The sequence below is a fragment of the Cherax quadricarinatus genome, chromosome 92, assembly GCF_038502225.1.
Source record: "Cherax quadricarinatus isolate ZL_2023a chromosome 92, ASM3850222v1, whole genome shotgun sequence".
In the NCBI taxonomy this organism is placed as follows: Eukaryota; Metazoa; Arthropoda; class Malacostraca; order Decapoda; family Parastacidae; genus Cherax; species Cherax quadricarinatus.
In genome coordinates, this window is record NC_091383.1 from 6762127 (window position 1) to 6783037 (window position 20911).

The 20911-nt window shown below is 40.1% G+C and overlaps 1 protein-coding gene across 8 annotated transcripts in view; it reads right to left on the bottom strand.

Moving 5' to 3' along the window:
• Positions 1-610: 610 nt before the first annotated feature.
• Positions 611-20911, bottom strand: part of LOC128698358 (tigger transposable element-derived protein 1) — a 76561-nt gene continuing 56260 nt past the window's right edge. For 2 of the 8 annotated variants that reach the window (XM_053790569.2, XM_070104496.1), the window contains exons 4-5: positions 18274-18510; positions 11433-11902 (exon numbers count right to left, since the gene is read on the bottom strand). In XM_053790569.2, the coding sequence (XP_053646544.2) occupies positions 18305-18510 (206 nt within the window). In that variant the 3' untranslated portion in view covers positions 11433-11902; positions 18274-18304. Of the gene's footprint in view, positions 4472-8421; positions 8860-11432; positions 11903-18257; positions 18511-20911 lie in introns of those variants that run through there. The other 6 variants (XR_011394615.1, XR_011394616.1, XM_053790565.2 and 3 more) reach the window with 6 other exon arrangements.

Consider the following 20911-nt stretch of genomic DNA (forward strand, 5'->3'; position numbering starts at 1 on the left):
GGAGAGGGATTAGTAGGTTATGGAGAACAACGGGGCAGTGGATAGTGCAGGGGTAGAGGATAGCAAGAGATTGAGATAGAAGGGGCGGAGGGGAGTGCAAAAGGTATCATCATCAGAGTTTGTGGAGTAAATCAGTTGTCAAGAAGTCAATGAGAGAGTCAAGATTAAAACAGATAACCTGTAGTGATATCACAAACAACCCGCAGTGATATCACAAATAACCCGCAGTGATATCACAAATAACCCGCAGTGATATCACAAATAACCCGCAGTGATATCACAAATAACCTGCAGTGATATCACAAATAACCCGCAGTGATATCACAAATAACCCGCAGTGATATCACAAATAACCTGCAGTGATATCACAAATAACCCACAGTAATATCACAACCCGCAGTGATATCACAAATAACCTGCAGTGATATCACAAATAACCCACAGTAATATCACAACCTGCAGTGATATCACAAATAACCCGCAGTGATATCACAAATAACCCGCAGTGATATCACAGAGTACAGATATCTTTTAAACTGTTATATTCTGGTGAGTCATAAGAAAAACTGGGAATACTATTTATATTATAGGATAATAACTGCAATATGTATAAATTGTATTTATTTTTATTAAAGTATATTCAAAAATACACTGATACTCTAGTTAAACATTATAAAGTGTAACACTTCCAATGCTATTACTATACAAAAATTTGAAGCCACTAAAGTAATGAGTGTTAGTAACTCTCAGGATATATATACCAGCTTCCACTGTTCTTCTCTCACCAGCTGACTGAGGGACAGCTGGGTGGAGAGGACTGAACAAGGAAATTAATGCTTATAAAATGTCGGTTTCCCTTACATCATGGAAAATACTTAATACCTATATCACAGGAAATACTTATTAATACTTATTAATATATTTATAGATGGGGTTGTAAAAGAAGTAAATGCTAGGGTGTTCGGGAGGGGTGGGATTAAATTATGGGGAATCAAATTCAAAATGGGAATTGACACAGTTACTTTTTGCTGATGATACTGTGCTTATGGGAGATTCTAAAGAAAAATTGCAAAGGTTAGTGGATGAGTTTGAGAATGTGTGTAAAGGTAGAAAGTTGAAAGTGAACATAGAAAAGAGTAAGGTGATGAGGGTATCAAATGATTTAGATAAAGAAAAATTGGATATCAAATTGGGGAGGAGGAGTATGGAAGAAGTGAATGTTTTCAGATACTTGGGAGTTGACGTGTCGGTGGATGGATTTATGAAGGATGAGATTAATCATAGAATTGATGAGGGAAAAAAGGTGAGTGGTGCGTTGAGGTATATGTGGAGTCAAAAAACGTTATCTATGGAGGCAAAGAAGGGAATGTATGAAAGTATAGTAGTACCAACACTCTTATATGGATGTGAAGCTTGGGTGGTAAATGCAGCAGCGAGGAGACGGTTGGAGGCAGTGGAGATGTCCTGTCTAAGGGCAATGTGTGGTGTAAATATTATGCAGAAAATTCGGAGTGTGGAAATTAGGAGAAGGTGTGGAGTTAATAAAAGCATTAGTCAGAGGGCAGAAGAGGGGTTGTTGAGGTGGTTTGGTCATTTAGAGAGAATGGATCAAAGTAGAATGACATGGAAAGCATATAAATCTATAGGGGAAGGAAAGAGGGGTAGGGGTCGTCCTCGAAAGGGTTGGAAAGAGGGGGTAAAGGAGGTTTTGTGGGCGAGGGGCTTGGACTTCCAGCAAGCGTGCATGAGCGTGTTAGATAGGAGTGAATGGAGATGAATGATACTTGGGACCTGACGATCTGTTGGAGTGTGAGCAGGGTAATATTTAGTGAAGGGATTCAGGGAAACCGGTTATTTTCTTATAGTCGGACTTGAGTCCTGGAAATGGGAAGTACAATGCCTGCACTTTAAAGGAGGGGTTTGGGATATTGGCAGTTTGGGGGGATATGTTGTGTATCTTTATACGTATATGCTTCTAAACTGTTGTATTCTGAGCACCTCTGCAAAAGCAGTGATAATGTGTGAGTGTGGTGAAAGTGTTGAATGATGATGAAAGTATTTTCTTTTTGGGGATTTTCTTTCTTTTTTGGGTCACCCTGCCTCAGTGGGAGACGACCAACTTGTTGAAAAAAAAAAAAAATATATATATATATATATAAAATATCTACATAGCAGACAATGAGGTTCATCATTCCCAAATTTTTGATTCCTTAAATTTTTATTAAATTCATTGCTTGAAATACCAAGTTTTTGAGATATTTAATTTTTGAGTTGAACAAAATCATACTTCACAAGGTCACATTATATAAGAGTCCACTTGTTAATGTTTGACCGACTATATTATGCAAATTATTATTATTATTATTATAATCAAGGGGGAAGCACTAAACCTGGAGGATTATACAGCGCCTGGGAGGGGGGATGTGGAAGGCATTCAGGCTTAATTTGGGGAACTGGAGCACAGATCCAATTTCCTAAATCAAGAGCCCCTCACCAACATTATATTATGCAAAGTCAGTGATTATGTATGAATGATAAAAGTGTTGACTGCCTCTGAGAGAGCCCCTCAAGGAAGGTTCCTTGATGTTGGTGAGGGGCTCTTGATTTAGGGAATTGGATCTGTGCTCCAGTTCCCCGAATTAAGCCTGAATGCCTTCCACATCCCCCCCCCCCAGGTGCTGTATAATCCTCCGGGTCTTGCGCTTCCCCCTTGATTATAATAATAATACAGTAATCTGAGAGAGAGCAGACATGTTAAAAAATAAATCATGAATAAATCTACAATCATATGTATCAGAGACAGTCTGCTCAAATAAGGTAAAATTACATTTTTTCAAGTTAATAAATAACTAACTTGCTACATAATGCCTTTATTGTAGCAAGTCTGCTGCTTAGTTTTAAATATAGAAAAAGTCTTAGGTTTAAGATCAATGACATTTATACTCAGTTTACTGCCTGTCTCAGATTTAAATATTCCCAGGGTTCATTTAGCAGTACAGTGTTGTTATATATTTTATGATACTGGGAAATTTTTTTCAGAAATCTATATATAATTTTAGTGGACGATGAGCAACTTGCTGGTTTATCTTAGAAAACATCACAGATTAATGAAAAAGTTTAACAAAAATTCATGAAAAAATCACCTCCAATATAGTATATGAAATTCAATATACAATAATTGATCAACAAAACTTATTCTAAGACTGATATTTTTTTACAATAGTCTTGTGTACACTTGTTAAATAAACTTTTTTTATCAGCAATATGTATGTGTGGATTTCCCCACTAAACTTCACTAATTTGGAGGGATATGTTGTGTATCTTTATATGTGTATGCTTCTAGACTGTTGTATTCTGAGCACCTCTGCAAAAACAGTGATAATGTGTGAGTGTGGTGAAAGTGTTGAATGATGATGAAAGTATTTTCTTTTTGGGGATTTTCTTTCTTTTTTGGGTCACCCTGCCTCGGTGGGAGACGGCCGACTTGTTAAAAAAAAAAAAAAAAAAAAAAAAAAAATATACATAGTATTTACTTTACATAGGAATATCTCAGCTATACATTATTTACAAATTATTTTTGTACATGGTTTCAACAATATGCAAAGTCTGTAAATATTAATTATCAAGAGGCAAGTGATCCTTTGCAAAAAGGTATTTAACTTCCACACTATTATAAACTTTAGAAGTGGTGGCACCTTGGGGATTGATGCCCCTCAAAATTCCCTCAGCCCACCAAAACCCACAATAAAAATGATAAAAGGAAGCAAATGACTATGATAAGGCAAGATCATGGGTGTACAGTACTATATTCACTTTGTGGTCACACAGTAACAAAGCTACACAGCAGGTGTATCTTGCAGGTGTACAGAGTAACAAAGCTGCACAGCAGGTGTAACTTGCAGGTGTACAGAGTAACAAAGCTACATAGTAGGTGTATCTTGCATGTCTACAGAGTAACAAAGCTACACAGCAGGTGTACCTTTCATGTGAAGTGTTAAAATAGTGTGAAAGTGGTGGACGCTCAGACATCCATCCACTAGTGTGGAAACAGCTATGATACTTAATTACCTCAATGACTTCCACATTGTCTAGTTACAAAAATCAATGAATCATTTATCTGAGTTGCCATAGGTGAACCGCTTTATTTTCTTTTATTGAACCAGAACGGAAATTGTACAAGTGGTGACTAAGAATATTCTATAACTTAATTCTTAACATATTCCATAATAACAATAGTAAAATATATCTTGCATTCATAAGAGTCGTAAGAGGCGACTAAAATGCCAGGAGCAAGGGGCTAGTAACCCCTTTTCCTGTATATATTACTAAATTTAAAAGGAGAAACTTGCATTTTTTCTTTAGGGCCACCCTGTCTCAGTGAGATATAGCCGGTTTGTTGAATGACGATAATGATGATGTTGCTGTATCTTGTGAAGGGATTCAGAAAAACCAGTTAGCCAGACTTGAGTCCCTGAAATGGGAAGTACAGTGCCTGTATTCTAGAAGAGGAGTTTGGAATATTTGCTGTTTTGAGTGACATCTAAACTGTTGAATCTGTGCGCCTCTGGCAAAACAGTGATAATGTGAATGATGGTGAAAGTGTTTCTTTTTTGGGTCACCCTGCCTCGGTGGGAGACGGTCAGAGCATTAAAAAATGTTGGTGTCATTGGATTAATTCAAACATGATGGATTAAGTGTGGGAGTAAAGAAGATCTTCAATCTTTGCACAGGAGTAGAGGAGAAGATGAAGGAAATATTGCAGACAGGAAAAGCACAAAAGAAAATGACTACTGTCATTGAAGAGATGGGACATAACCTGTAAGAAGACCTCAAAAGATAAAGACAAAACTAGAGATGAAGAAGGAAAGGCAAGTGAGATACTAGTACCAAATACAACAGATAGAGAGTCAGAATGCAAGGCAGAGAGGGTAAGGAAGACCTAAACAGAAATGCTCTCAGGAAACCAGGAGAAACCATACCACGGGCGGGATTGAACCCGCGGTCAGAGAGTCTCAAAACTCCAGACCGTCGCGTTAGCCACTGGGCCAGCTAGCCACAATAAGATTCGTCCAACTAGGTATATTTCTACACCATAGGAAAGTTAGCATAGGCACCACTGTGACCACAAATGCAAGTTTTTACAGACGAATCTCCAGCTAGCGTGGCCGTGACGAACTCTAGCTAACACGACGGTCTGGAGTTTTGAGACTCTCTGACCGTGGGTTCAATCCCGCCCGTGGTATGGTTTGTTTGCAATCATGTCATTACTATTTCATGAAACCAGAAGGTGAAGGAATGATTCAGGAAGCAGCAGCAGAAATGATAAAGACAATGAATATAGGAGGAAGAGGAAATGAGAGGTCACTGATTATCCATGGCCTTCAGGAGACAAGGGATGACACCTGATACCATATTGGCAGTGGATGACTGGTAGATACATATCACTGAACAGACAGGTGGTGAGGCTGAGGTATGTGAGGTGGCAAATTTTCAGAGAACTGGGAAATATGCAGAAACTGACCCTTGCAATAGAAATGGCATAAGATGGGGTCTTGAGGTGGAAGAGGTGTCATGAGCATCTCAACCAGGACACAACACTAAAAGAGAAGGTACAGCTAAGGGAGAGAATAAACAAAGACAGTGAGTAGAACCAGTAAAAGCAATGAAGAATAAAAAGTCACAATACCATGACTGGAACAATACACTAGTCACACTAATTAACCCTTCAACTGTCCAAACGTAGATCTACGTTCACTTGCCCAGCGCTCCAAATATTTTGAAAAAAAAAAAAAAAAAAAAATTAAATTAAAGAGGGCAATTATTTTCTGCAAGTTGTAAGACCAAAACCGAAAAATTTTTTAGGACCAGTACTTAATGAGATATAAGACTGCAAAGTTGGCCCTGGATGCTCACCTGACGGCAACAACGAGTCCTGCCGCTTGCAGAAGTGTTGCCAACATACCTTTCTTTGTTTTTATTTTAATTTATATAATTTTTAGGTTCTGACAATTACAATTTATAATAGTTCTTGTGATTTCATAGCCAATGTTTGTTCTGACACTAATATTAGGTACTGAAATAGTACTCAAATAGTCACAATCACACCGACAGGTGAACATTTTCACCTACCTTGGTCATTTACTGTTTTCTAGAAATATATACAAAGTATTTATAGGTCTCAGCAATGTTGTAGATATGCTGGAGTATATATGAAACTTCTTGAAGCATGGTGTTTATGACAAGTGTCACTAAACTGCTAACAGGGTAAGAGTGGAGTGATACCATGATAATGCATTGCTGCAGGGAACCTGCTTATACAGTGGGTCTTTCTGTCTGCCTGCCTGCCTGCCTGTGTGTGTGTGTGTGTGTGTGTGTGTGTGTGTGTGTGTGTGTGTGTGTGTGTGTGTGTGTGTGTGTGTGTGTGTGTGTGTGTGTGTGTGTGTGTGTGTGTGTGTGTGTGTGTGTGTGTGTGTGTGTGTGTGTGTGTGTGTGTGTGTGTGTGTGTGTGTGTGTGTGTGTGTGTGTGTGTGTGTGTGTGTGTGTGTGTGTGTGTGTGTGTGTGTGTGTGTGTGTGTGTGTGTGTGTGTGTGTGTGTGTGTGTGTGTGTGTGTGTGTGTGTGTGTGTGTGTGTGTGTGTGTGTGTGTGTGTGTGTGTGTGTGTGTGTGTGTCTGTCTGTCTGTCTGTCTGTCTGTCTGTCTGTCTGTCTGTCTGTCTGTCTGTCTGTCTGTCTGTCTGTCTGTCTGTCTGTCTGTCTGTCTGTCTGTCTTTCTGTTTGCTTGTGTGTCTGTCTGTCTTTCAGTCTGCTTGTCTCTCAGTCTTGGACAGCGGCTCATAAACCAACAGGAATTACACACGATGCAGTAGTCACATCTGATTCCTGATGAAGTGAAAATGCTCATTACTTGCCACTGAGTTGCCAATCATGCTTATTATGTTTTATATCTACAAGCATTGTATAGCACTTTGCCTGGAATTTTTTGGGTTATCTTAGGTAATTTACACTATGTATAATAACTGTACTTACGTGTACATGTGAGAGAGAGACAGACAGAGATATAGAGACAGATACAGACATAGCCAGTCAGCCAGCCAAAGCTAGCCAGCCAGCCAAAGCCAGCCAAAACCAGCCAGCCAGCCAAAGCCAGCCAAAACCAGCCAGCCAGCCGAATACATATTACACATGTTCCAGAATTGTTTCTCTTTACTTATGGCATAGGTTATAGGGCATTCTGGCAGGATGACACTACCAGTGGTATCAAAAATGAAAGGATGTTGCACAAATGTTACACGTGGGTTATCGAGGTTTTTGATATTTCCTCGACCATTTGTGGCCACATCCATCATTTTCCTCTTAAAAGTGGAGTGTTAGTATGACATGACATCAGTGAATCCCTGGTGTTTGCCATGCTATTTGCTCTAGCTGGTGCTCCCACAAGGTACTAAGTGGTCCCAGATTTTTTAATACTGCACACACTGAGTGTTAAGACCCATTCTATACTGACCAGATATCTCAGGCCAATCATGCCAAATTTGGAGGCAGGGAAAATAAAATGTAGCTCTACGTTTGGAGCGTTAGTGGTACAAACGAATTCTACGTTTGGACAGTTTAAGGGTTAATGATCCGAGTTGAATCAAAATGTTGTCATAAGTTTCGTTCTCCCATGTGTGCGTTATTGGTGCAGTGAAAACAATGATAGGTGCAGAAGCCTCACATCCAGACGCACATCATGCTCAGCCACAAATAACGCATCTATCCCCCAACCTCTCTTCCCATTCAAAATAACAATAACAAACCATACCCTACCCCTCCTCCCCCACCTCACAACCACTGCCAGCTCCTTGTTTCCCACCCTCCCTATCCTCCTCCACCTCACAACCACTGCCAGCTCCTTGTTCCCCACCCTCCCTATCCTCCTCCACCTCACAACCACTGCCATCTCCTTGTTTCCCACCCTCCCTATCCTCCTCCACCTCACAACCACTGCCATCTCCTTGTTCCCCACCCTCCCTATCCTCCTCCACCTCACAACCACTGCCATCTCCTTGTTCCCCACCCTCCCTATCCTCCTCCACCTCACAAACACTGCCATCTCCTTGTTCCCCACCCTCCCTATCCTCCCCCACCTCACAAACACTGCCATCTCCTTGTTCCCCACCCTCCCTATCCTCCTCCACCTCACAACCACTGCCATCTCCTTGTTCCCCACCCTCCCTATCCTCCTCCACCTCACAACCACTGCCATCTCCTTGTTCCCCACCCTCCCTATCCTCCTCCACCTCACAACCACTGCCATCTCCTTGTTCCCCACCCTCCCTCTCCTCCTCCACCTCACAAACACTGCCAGCTCCTTGTTTCCCACCCTCCCTATCCTCCTCCACCTCACAACCACTGCCATCTCCTTGTTCCCCACCCTCCCTATCCTCCATCACCCACACTTATGGTTGCACCCTTTTCCAGTACCCACTCCTCCCCTGACACATTGGAAAGAACTGGGGGAAGATGATCTTGAAAATCCAAACACAAAAACAAAAACATTGTAGTATACTAATGCAGATGGGATAACAAATATGAATGAATGTAAATAGTAGTACTTAAACAATTACAGTGGACCCCCGGTTAACGATATTTTTTCACTCCAGAAGTATGTTCAGGTGCCAGTACTGACCGAATTTGTTCCCATAAGAAATATTGTGAAGTAGATTAGTCCATTTCAGACCCCCAAACATACACGTACAAACGCACTTACATAAATACACTTACATAATTGGTCGCATTCGGAGGTGATCGTTATGCGGGGGTCCACTGTACTGTTTATTTTTTTTAACACACTGGCCATTTTCCACCAAGGAAGGATGACCTGAAAAAAAGAAACACTTTCACTATCACTCACTCCATCACTGTCTTGCCAGAAGTGTGCTGATACTACAGTTCAAAAAATGACTAAAAGGAAACCGAGTCAGAGATGTTCCTGTTTGTAGATGTGAAACTAATGAGAATACAAACAGAAGCAGAACAGCAAAGACAGCAAATGGATCTGGTCAAGCTGTAGAATTGGTCTGGCAAGTGGCTATTAGATTTTAACCCATACAAATGCAAAGTTAGGAAATTCAGGGAAGAGCAAAAATAACCAGAAGCAGAATACATTATCAGTGGACAATGACTGCAAACCTTCCTGGAAGAGAAGGAACTCAGGATAAGCATAGTCCCTAAGGTACACATCAATCAAATAACTGCTGAAATAAACTCATGGTTGGCAAATTTAATGATAGTTTTCAGGAACCTCAACAAGGCATTCATGACCCTATACATGACATGTCAGGCCCATCTAAAGAGTATGAAATACCAATATGGAACCCACATCTGACAAAGCTTGTAAAGTAGCAGGAAAAAGTGCAAAGATCTGCAATCAAACTAGTCCCAGAGCTGAGGTGTATGAGCTATGACAAGAGGCCAGAGGAGCTAAACTAATTACACTAGAGGACAGAAAGGCCAGACATGACAATTATGGAGTACAAAATACTAAGAGGAATTGACAGGGTAGACAGTCTGCGAGGCAGGTCTCAGGTACATGAGGTCACAGCTGGAAGTAAAGACACAAATGAGTCACAGGGATGTTAGGAAATACTACTTTAGCCTTTGAGTAGCCAAGAAGTAGAATGACCTAGACAGCAAAGTGGTAGAGGTGGGATCCACATACAGTTTTAAGAACAGGTATGATAGGACTCGAACAGCCAAGAGTGAACTCAGTGGCAGCCAGCAGAAGGGCAGGGCCTACAGCTGAAACTCAACCACAATTAAGCGAGTGCCTGCACATTCATACATTATGAATGTGCAGGCACACAAAAACACGCATGTGTTCATGTACACACATACATACAAACACATACACACAAGTCAATGAGCAATGCAAAAATAACTTGTTAAAAAGTGAAGTTATTGGTAAAATGACCTGTAAAATGTTATAATCAAAAACAATAATTAAAAAGTAAATCATGAATTTTTCCAGTCAGTATCTATTTTTACTTTTGATAATGTTATTATTCCAAGGACTTTTTGCATGATTGAGAGGTGCTTGTTGTTTATTGTAGATGCTAGTACCACCATGATGGCTACTGTAGATGCTAGTACCACCATGATGGCTACTGTAGATGCTAGTACCACCATGATGGCTACTGTAGATGCTAGTACCACCATGATGGCTACTGTAGATGCTAGTACCACCATGATGGCTACTGTAGATGCTAGTACCACCATGATGGCTACTGTAGATGCTAGTACCACCATGATGGCTACTGTAGATGCTAGTACCACCATGATGGCTACTGTAGATGCTAGTACCACCATGATGACTACTGTAGATGCTAGTACCACCATGATGGCTACTGTAGATGCTAGTACCCCCATGATGGCTACTGTAGATGCTAGTACCACCATGATGGCTACTGTAGATGCTAGTACCACCATGATGGCTACTGTAGATGCTAGTACCCCCATGATGGCTACTGTAGATGCTAGTACCCCCATGATGGCTACTGTAGATGCTAGTACCACCATGATGGCTACTGTAGATGCTAGTACCACCATGATGGCTACTGTAGATGCTAGTACCACCATGATGGCTACTGTAGATGCTAGTACCACCATGATGGCTACTGTAGATGCTAGTACCCCCATGATGGCTACTGTAGATGCTAGTACCCCCATGATGGCTACTGTAGATGCTAGTACCACCATGATGGCTACTGTAGATGCTAGTACCACCATGATGGGTGCTGTAGATGCTAGTACCCCCATGATGGCTACTGTAGATGCTAGTACCACCATGATGGCTACTGTAGATGCTGGTACCCACATGATGGGTACTGTAGATGCTAGTACCCCCATGATGGCTACTGTAGATGCTAGTACCACCATGATGGCTACTGTAGATGCTAGTACCATGATGGCTACTGTAGATGCTGGTACCCACATGATGGCTACTGTAGATGCTGGTACCCACATGATGGCTACTGTAGATGCCACTACCCCCATGATGGCTACTGTAGATGCTAGTACCACCATGATGGCTACTGTAGATGCTAGTACCACCATGATGGCTACTGTAGATGCTAGTACCCCCATGATGGCTACTGTAGATGCTAGTACCCCCATGATGGCTACTGTAGATGCTAGTACCACCATGATGGCTACTGTAGATGCTAGTACCCCCATGATGGCTACTGTAGATGCTAGTACCACCATGATGGCTACTGTAGATGCTAGTACCACCATGATGGCTACTGTAGATGCTAGTACCAACATGATGGCTACTGTAGATGCTAGTACCACCATGATGGCTACTGTAGATGCTAGTACCACCATGATGGCTACTGTAGATGCTAGTACCACCATGATGGCTACTGTAGATGCTAGTACCATGATGGCTACTGTAGATGCTGGTACCCACATGATGGGTACTGTAGATGCTAGTACCACCATGATGGCTACTGTAGATGCTAGTACCACCATGATGGGTACTGTAGATGCTGGTACCCACATGATGGGTACTGTAGATGCTAGTACCACCATGATGGCTACTGTAGATGCTAGTACCCACATGATGGGTACTGTAGATACTAGTACCCTCATGATGGGTACTGTAGATACTAGTATCCCCATGATGGCTACTGTAGATGCTAGTACTCCTATGATGGGGACTGTAAGAGACATGTGGAGATAGGGATGTCAGATGTGGAAGATGGTGACACTGACTCACCAAGCTAACACAAGCCCATACATCTGACTGCACAGTGACAACATCTCTGACTCACTTGCAGACTGTCAAGACTAGAATGTGTGTCGTGATGCATTAAGGTACATTCAGCAGGTGATTTTCATATCTTGGAGACTTTGACAGGTGCCTGAAATATGCAAAGATGGGGAAAATCCATTATCCACAATTTTTTTCTATAATCATTAGATTAAAAAATAAAGTAAAAATGAAACATTTTCTTATAGTCGGACTTAAGTCCTGGAAATGGGAAGTACAATGCCTGCACTTTAAAGGAGGGGTTTGGGATATTGGCAGTTTGGAGGGATATGTTATGTATCTTTATACGTATATGCTTCTAGACTGTTGTATTCTGAGCACCTCTGCAAAAACAGTGATAATGTGTGAGTGTGGTGAAAGTGTTGAATGATGATGAAAGTATTTTCTTTTTGGGGATTTTCTTTCTTTTTTGGGTCACCCTGCCTCGGTGGGAGACGACCGACTTGTTGAAAAAAAAAAAAAAAATGAAACATTTACAATACAGGTTGGCCATCACTAATCCGGCATCACTGGGACATGTAATGTGCCGGATTAGTGAGTTTGCCGGATTACAGAGTGGTTAGGTTAGAATACACTTAATTAACCTATCAATAGAGACACTTTCTGCTACATCTTCATTTTCATCACTGCTTTCTCCTCCACTGGCTTGCTGCTGTGGATTTACAACCATCTGCACAATTTCTGAGTCAGTATAATGATGGAATTGGAGTCAGTATAATGATTTGAGGCAGTACAATGATGAAATTTGAAATTATGCTAGCCAAAATTAGTGCTGGATTACTGATGGAACTGGATAACTGATTGCCGGATTAGTGATGGTCAACCTGTACTAATATAATGTATTTAAGTTTATATGGTACACTGGTATGTGAAGGTAGAAGCTGACTGTGTTTTAAAATTATACACAAAGTCACAATAAAATGAACATGTAATACTGTTCTCCACAAGGAAGTGGAAAAAGTTCTTCCTCAGTAGGTCATGCGTGCCGTAAGAGGCGACTAAAATGCTGGGAGCAATGGGCTGTATATACTGGTAAATTTAGAAAGAAAAACTTTCAGTTTTCTTTTTAACCCTTTAACCCTTTGACTGTTTCGGTCGTACATATACGTCTTATGAGCCAATGTGTTTGACGTACGTATACTCAAAAATTCTAGAGGCTTCAGATCAAGCGGGAGAAAGCTGGTAGGCCCACATGTGAGAGAATGGGTCTGTGTGGTCATTGTGTGCAGTATAAAAAAAAAATCCTGCATACAGTACAAAATGAGAAAAAAACTCGGACCATGTTTTTGGATTAAAACGCCAACTTTGAGGTGTATTTTTGTATAATATTTATAGTTATATTCTCATTTTCTTGTTCTCTTTTGATGGAATTGAAGAAATTTATAGAAATAGAGATGATTTTGATTGATTTCATTATGAAAAGGACCTTGAAATGCTACTCGAAGTAGCAGAACTATTCAATTTTTGCCAATGTTCAAGAGTAAACAAATGACATCATTGTCCAATAAATGTCCAACTAGCCATTCTAATACGCAGTCACGAATGGGTTGACATTAGTTATACAATTATTACAGTAATGCACAGTCTGCATAATAGTAAATCTTCTATTTTTTGAGTGAATAAAAATTCAAAATAGAAAGCAAGAGTAAAATAAAAAAAAAGGCAATTTTCTAGGCAATTTTCTATGTGTAATAAGACAAAAAAAATTAGCACCAGTACTTATTTAGATATAAGGTGAAGTTGGCACTGGATGCTCACCTGATGGCAACATGGCATCCTGCCATTTGTAGAAATGTTGCCAATTGTGGCATGCAAAGAATATGTTACAATTTATTCGGCGTATGTCACACTACTATATAGGCCGCCACCCAACCAGCGAACTGGGTGCTAAGGGTTTAACGTTTGATAGGGTACCTGTCGTTAAATCGGTACCTTGGTTCATTAACCAATCACAGGTAAGCCCGTCAAAGCTGAGGCAATGTGGTTCACTTGTGGGAAGCACTGGCAGACTTGCCTACCTGCAGGCTGAGTACGGTGCCTCTGGCTTCTGCTTTGCCATCTGTCACCGTGATGTACACTTACTATTATTCTATCTGTACATAGTGTACATATCTGTATACGGTGGGTGAAGGCAAGATATACATTATAGTCTACTGCTGAGTTTGTTTGCTCCAATTTGATTGAAAACTTATGGAATTATGCTCTTGTGAAGTTAGCGATCTCGGCGACATTTACTCATCAGCGATTTTGCCCACTTTGAGCCCTATTTTCTGCCACTTTCGTTGTTCCAGTCGACCAAACTCATAGCTATTTCTTTAGAACTCCATTTGTTCTATCCACTGAGTACAAGAAACTGCCCATTTACCGATTTCAACTATCCAATAAAGTGGTCATTGGCAAATTGGCCAATTTCATGCAAATTAAAAAAGATGTCAATTTCAAAATAGGGTCCAGAATGAAATGAACAATGCAGACATTCCTGGTACTAAAATGACATTTTCTCTGTTCATTAGTCACATCTCCAGGTCCCTCTTATATTACTCTTGCTTTCTATTTTGAATTTTTATTCCCACAAAAAATAGAAGATTTACTGTTATGCAAACTACTGCATTATTGTAATAATTGTATAACTAATGTCAACCCATTCATGACTGCGTATTAGAATGGCTAGTTGGACACTTATTGGACAAAGACGTCATTTATTTACTCCTTAACATTGGCAAAAATTGAACATTTCTGCTACTTTGAACTCAATTTCAAGGTCCTTTTCATTGTGAAACCAATGAAAATCATCTCTATTTCTGTAACATGTCTTCCATTCTATCAAATGAGAACAAGAAAATGAGAATACAACCATAAATACTTTATGAAAATACACCTCAAAGTTGGCGTTTTAATACAAAAACACGGTCGGAGTTTTTTCTCATTATGCACTGCATGCTACAGGATTTTTTTTATATACTAAGCACACTGACTACACAGACCCATTCTTTAATATGTGGGCCTACCAGCTTTCCCCCCACTTGATTTGAAGCTGCTAGAATTTTGGAGTATAAATACGCCAAAAACACTGGCTCGTAAGACATATATACAGTGGACCCCCGCATAACGATTACCTCCAAATGTGACCAATTATGTAAGTGTATTTATGTAAGTGCATTTGTACGTGTATGTTTCGGGGTCTGAAATAGACTAATCTACTTCACAATATTCCTTATGGGAATAAATTCGGTCAGTACTGGCACCTGAACATACTTCTGGAGTGAAAAAATATCGTTAACCGGGGGTCCACTGTATATATGTGAGAAACAGTCAAAGGGTTAGGTATAATATGAGCCATTTACAAACAGTACCAATAAATACCAATATATGATACTTATGACTAAGAATATTTAATAAAGATTGTTATTTTTAAGAATGTTTTTATCACAACCTTAAAAAGAATATACATTAAACTGTGTGAACTCTATACTTGATGCTGAGCGAGAAAAATTTTTATGTACCTTCTTTAGGAATAACAGGTGACTGTGTTCGTAACTTACCATACAAGTCTTGGGTCAATCTCTCAGTTATGTTGCTATTACTACTATTACTACTACCATTACTACAATTATTACTACTATTATTACTACTGCTGCTGCTACTACTACTACTACTATCAACAAACCAGCTGTATCCAACCAAGGCAGGGTGGCCACCAAGGCAGGGTGGCCCAAAAAGAAAAATGAAAGCTTTCTTTTTAAATTTAGTAATGCATACAGGAGAAGGGGTTACTAGCCCCTTGCTCCTGGCATTTTAGTCGCCTCTTACAACATGCATGGCTTACAGAGGAAGAATTCTGTTCCACTTCCCCATGGAGATAAAGAGGATTTAAACAAGAACAAGAACTAGAAAGAAAATAGAAGAAAACCCAGAAGGGTGTGTATATATATGCTTGTACATGTATGTGTAGTGTGACCTAAGTGTAAGTAGAAGTAGCAAGATGTACCTGAAATCTTGCATGTTTATGAGACAGAAAAAAGACACCAGCAATCCTACCATCATGTAAAGTAATTACAGGCTTTCATTTTACAGTCACTTGGCAGGATGGTAGTACCTCCCTGGGTGGTTGCTGTCTACCAACCTACTACCACAGGATGGTAGTACCTCCCTGGGTGGTTGTTGTCTACCAACCTACTACCACAGGACGGTAGTACCTCCCTGGGTGGTTGTTGTCTACCAACCTACTACCACAGGACGGTAGTACCTCCCTGGGTGGTTGCTGTCTACCAACCTACTACCACAGGACGGTAGTACCTCCCTGGGTGGTTGCTGTCTACCAACCTACTACCACAGGATGGTAGTACCTCCCTGGGTGGTTGCTGTCTACCAACCTACTACCACAGGACAGTAGTACCTCCCTGGGTGGTTGCTGTCTACCAACCTACTACCACAGGACGATAGTACCTCCCTGGGTGGTTGTTGTCTACCAACCTACTACCTATAACTACCACTATTATTACAACTATTATTACTACTACTATTTCACTGCTGCTACTACCACCACTATTATTGCAACTATTTTTTTTTTTTTTTTTTTTTTTTTTATTATTATCACACTGGCCGATTCCCACCAAGGCAGGGTGGCCCGAAAAAGAAAAACTTTCACCATCATTCACTCCATCACTGTCTTGCCAGAAGGGTGCTTTACACTACAGTTTTTAAACTGCAACATTAACACCCCTCCTTCAGAGTGCAGGCACTGTACTTCCCATCTCCAGGACTCAAGTCCGGCCTGCCGGTTTCCCTGAATCCCTTCATAAATGTTACTTTGCTCACACTCCAACAGCACGTCAAGTATTAAAAACCATTTGTCTCCATTCACTCCTATCAAACACGCTCATGCATACCTGCTGGAAGTCCAAGCCCCTCGCACACAAAACCTCCTTTACCCCCTCTCTCCAACCTTTCCTAGGCCGACCCCTACCCCGCCTTCCTTCCACTACAGACTGATACACTCTTGAAGTCATTCTGTTTCGCTCCATTCTCTCTACATGTCCGAACCACCTCAACAACCCTTCCTCAGCCCTCTGGACAACAGTTTTGGTAATCCCGCACCTCCTCCTAACTTCCAAACTACGAATTCTCTGCATTATATTCACACCACACATTGCCCTCAGACATGACATCTCCACTGCCTCCAGCCTTCTCCTCGCTGCAACATTCATCACCCATGCTTCACACCCATATAAGAGCGTTGGTAAAACTATACTCTCATACATTCCCCTCTTTGCCTCCAAGGACAAAGTTCTCTGTCTCCACAGACTCCTAAGTGCACCACTCACTCTTTTTCCCTCATCAATTCTATGATTCACCTCATCTTTCATAGACCCATCCGCTGACACGTCCACTCCCAAATATCTGAATACGTTCACCTCCTCCATACTCTCTCCCTCCAATCTGATATTCAATCTTTCATCACCTAATCTTTTTGTTATCCTCATAACCTTACTCTTTCCTGTATTCACCTTTAATTTTCTTCTTTTGCACACCCTACCAAATTCATCCACCAATCTCTGCAGCTTCTCTTCAGAATCTCCCAAGAGCACAGTGTCATCAGCAAAGAGCAGCTGTGACAACTCCCACCCTGTGTGTGATTCTTTATCTTTTAACTCCACGCCTCTTGCCAAGACCCTCGCATTTACTTCTCTTACAACCCCATCTATAAATATATTAAACAACCACGGTGACATCACACATCCTTGTCTAAGGCCTACTTTTACTGGGAAAAAATTTCCCTCTTTTCTACATACTCTAACTTGAGCCTCACTATCCTCGTAAAAACTCTTCACTGCTTTCAGTAACCTACCTCCTACACCATACACTTGCAACATCTGCCACATTGCCCCCCTATCCACCCTGTCATACGCCTTTTCCAAATCCATAAATGCCACAAAGACCTCTTTAGCCTTATCTAAATACTGTTCACTTATATGTTTCACTGTAAACACCTGGTCCACACACCCCCTACCTTTCCTAAAGCCTCCTTGTTCATCTGCTATCCTATTCTCCGTCTTACTCTTAATTCTTTCAATTATAACTCTACCATACACTTTACCAGGTACACTCAACAGACTTATTGCAACTATTATTACTACTATTATTTCTACTGCTACTACTACTACCACTATTATTGCAACTATTATTACTACTACTATTTCTACTGCTACTACTACCACTATTATTACAACTATTATTGCTACTACCATTTCTACTGAGTTTCAATAAGTATCAAATAAAATTAAAGATTCTGTCAGAACCATTAAAAACTAATGAAAACTGAAAACAATTTAACTTTTCCACTGATAAATAACCACAAGAATTAGATTAATTTCTTATCTTTATTGATGATTTTTCCTCAAAATCTTTATGAAAGTCAAGAAAAACATAATAATGTTTGAACTTACTGAAGCTTATACCTACTTTCACTTGCAACATCACCATATTGAAACACTCAAGAATAATGATCATCTTTCTCCTCCTTGACTTCCACTCTGTTATTAGCACCGTCACTGTTAATATTAGCACTGTTGTGGTGTAAGCCAGTCCAAACAGTGATGGCAGTAGTAGCAGTATCCACAGTTGTCTTTTTTACTTTCACTGTAACAGGTTTTGAAATTTCCAACCCACACTGAAGATTTTCTACTTGTTTCTCTTCACCTGTAATGTAAAATTATATGAACACTGTGTTTTCATCTTCACAGAAATTATTATTACAGTGGAACCCTGGATTTCGTCCAGTGAGGATATCGTACAATTTGGATTTCGACCACTTTTTTGGGCGAAATTTTACCCCGGGTTTTGTACCTCTGCTCAGAAATCAACTGTATCAGACGTGTCCACTCGCCTGGGACGCGGCCACTCACACGTATGTGACTCAGTCTGCCTCTGTCACTTGTCCAGTGAGCAATACTCCATGAGTTGATCCAAAACATTAGTGGTAGAGGGTGGTAGTGATGGTGGTAGAGAGCAGTAGTGATGGTGGTAGAGGGTGCTAGTGATGGTGGTAGAGGGTGATAGTGATGGCAAACAACTGAAGATGTTGAGAAGTTGTTGGTGTGGAGCAACGAAAAACAGTTAGCGGGAGAGAGTGTTGTGGAGATAATCTGCGAAAAGCCAAGGCAGTTGCATGCAGATCTCGTAAAGAATACACCAACAAGAGTCTTCAATAAAGGTAAAAGTGATTTAAATGTTCGTTTATCCATTAAAATTAGTGCTTTATATTTATTTCTTATTGTTTTCTGTATGTAATGCTATAATTATTCTCCATAAAATGTATTTTTTGTTAATATTTTTGGGTGCCTGGAACAGATTAATTGGTTTAACATTATTTCTTATGGGAAATATTACTTCAGTTTTTGTCCATTTCGGATTTTGACCGACTTTCTGGAACAGATTAAGGATGAAAACCAGGGTTCCAGTGTAATAATAATAATAATAATAATAATAATAATAATAATAATAATAATAATAATAACATTTATGAAGGGATTCAGGGATATTAGTTAGCTGCACTCGAGTCCTGGTGGTGGGAAGTACAGTGTCTGCAATATAAAGGATGGGTGACAATATGTGCAATTTGGAGGGATATCAGTACACCTCTGGCAAAGCGGTGATAGTGTAAGTGATAGTGAAAGTGTTTATTCTTTTTTGGGTCACCATACCTCTGTGGGAGATGACCAATGTGTACATAATAAAAAAAAAATAAATAATTTATTGGCATTTGTTACACAGACTTATAAAATTTAATGAGAATTGGTATTACATATGGAGAGCCCCTGTTTCTGCATACATTCCAGGCAAGCTTAACCCTATCCTAACCCTTTCAGGGTCGAGACGCCTACTATCAGATTTGTTCTCAGAGTTGAAGAATTAAAAAAAAAAAACTTTTTCCGAAGGCAATGAAACCAAAAGTACAAAATTTGATGTAAAACTTACGAAATTATGCTTTCTCAAATTTAGTGGTCTCGGTGATATTTAGGCACTGGCAATTTCGCCCACTTTGCACCCTATTTTTGGCCAATTCCATTGTTCCAGTCAACCATTATTCCTTTATTCTACTGAGTACAAGAAACTGCCCATTTACCTATTTCAACTACCCAAAGTGATCAGAAATTGTTAACCCTTAAACTGTCCAAACGCAGATCTATGATGATGTGCATAGTGCTCTGAACGTAGATCTACGTCTGATTTTACAAGCTTTCAAATGGAGAAAATCAAGGTCGGAGCGCTACGCACGTCAACTTAGATGTATGTTTGGACAGTTTAAGGGTTAATTTCCCCTATTTCACACAAATTTCAAGAATTGCCAATTTCAAAATAGGATCCAGAATAAACAATGCAAACATCCCTGGCACTAAAATAACATTTTCTCTTTTCATTAGTCAAGTCTCCAGGCCTCTTAGATTACACTTGCTTTTCATTTTGAATTTTTATTCACACAAAAAATAGAAGATTTACTGTTATGCAGACTACTGCATTATTGTAATAATTGTATAAATAATGTCAACACATTTGTGAACGCATATTAGACCAACAAGTTGGACATGTCCTGGACGAGTGATGTCATTTGTGTACTCCTGAATATCAGCTACTTTGAGCTCAATTTTAAACTCCTTACAGTTCTAAAACAAATCAAAATCATCTCTATTTCTATATCTTCTATTCTATCAAATGAGACCAAGAAACCGAGAATGCAGCCATAAAAAATGTATGAAAATACACCACAAAGTCACTGTTATGCACCAAAAATACGGTCGCAGTTTTTTTTCCTCATTATGCACTGCTTGCTGCAGGATTTTTTTGTATGGTACACACTTACTGCACAGACCCGTTCTCTCATATCTAGGCTAAATTTATCACTCGCAGCTTATCTAAGTGAATTGAGCTCAAGGTGTTGTATTACGGGGCCGCCACTCACTTCAAAGCTGTGATACAACGGGACCGACCCTGAAAGGATTAAGGCTAGTACAACATTACAAAACAAAAAAAAAAAATACCGCTTAAAAACCCGCTCACCGATTTTCGTCCGAGACGCATCCAATGTGGGCCCTCAGCCAGC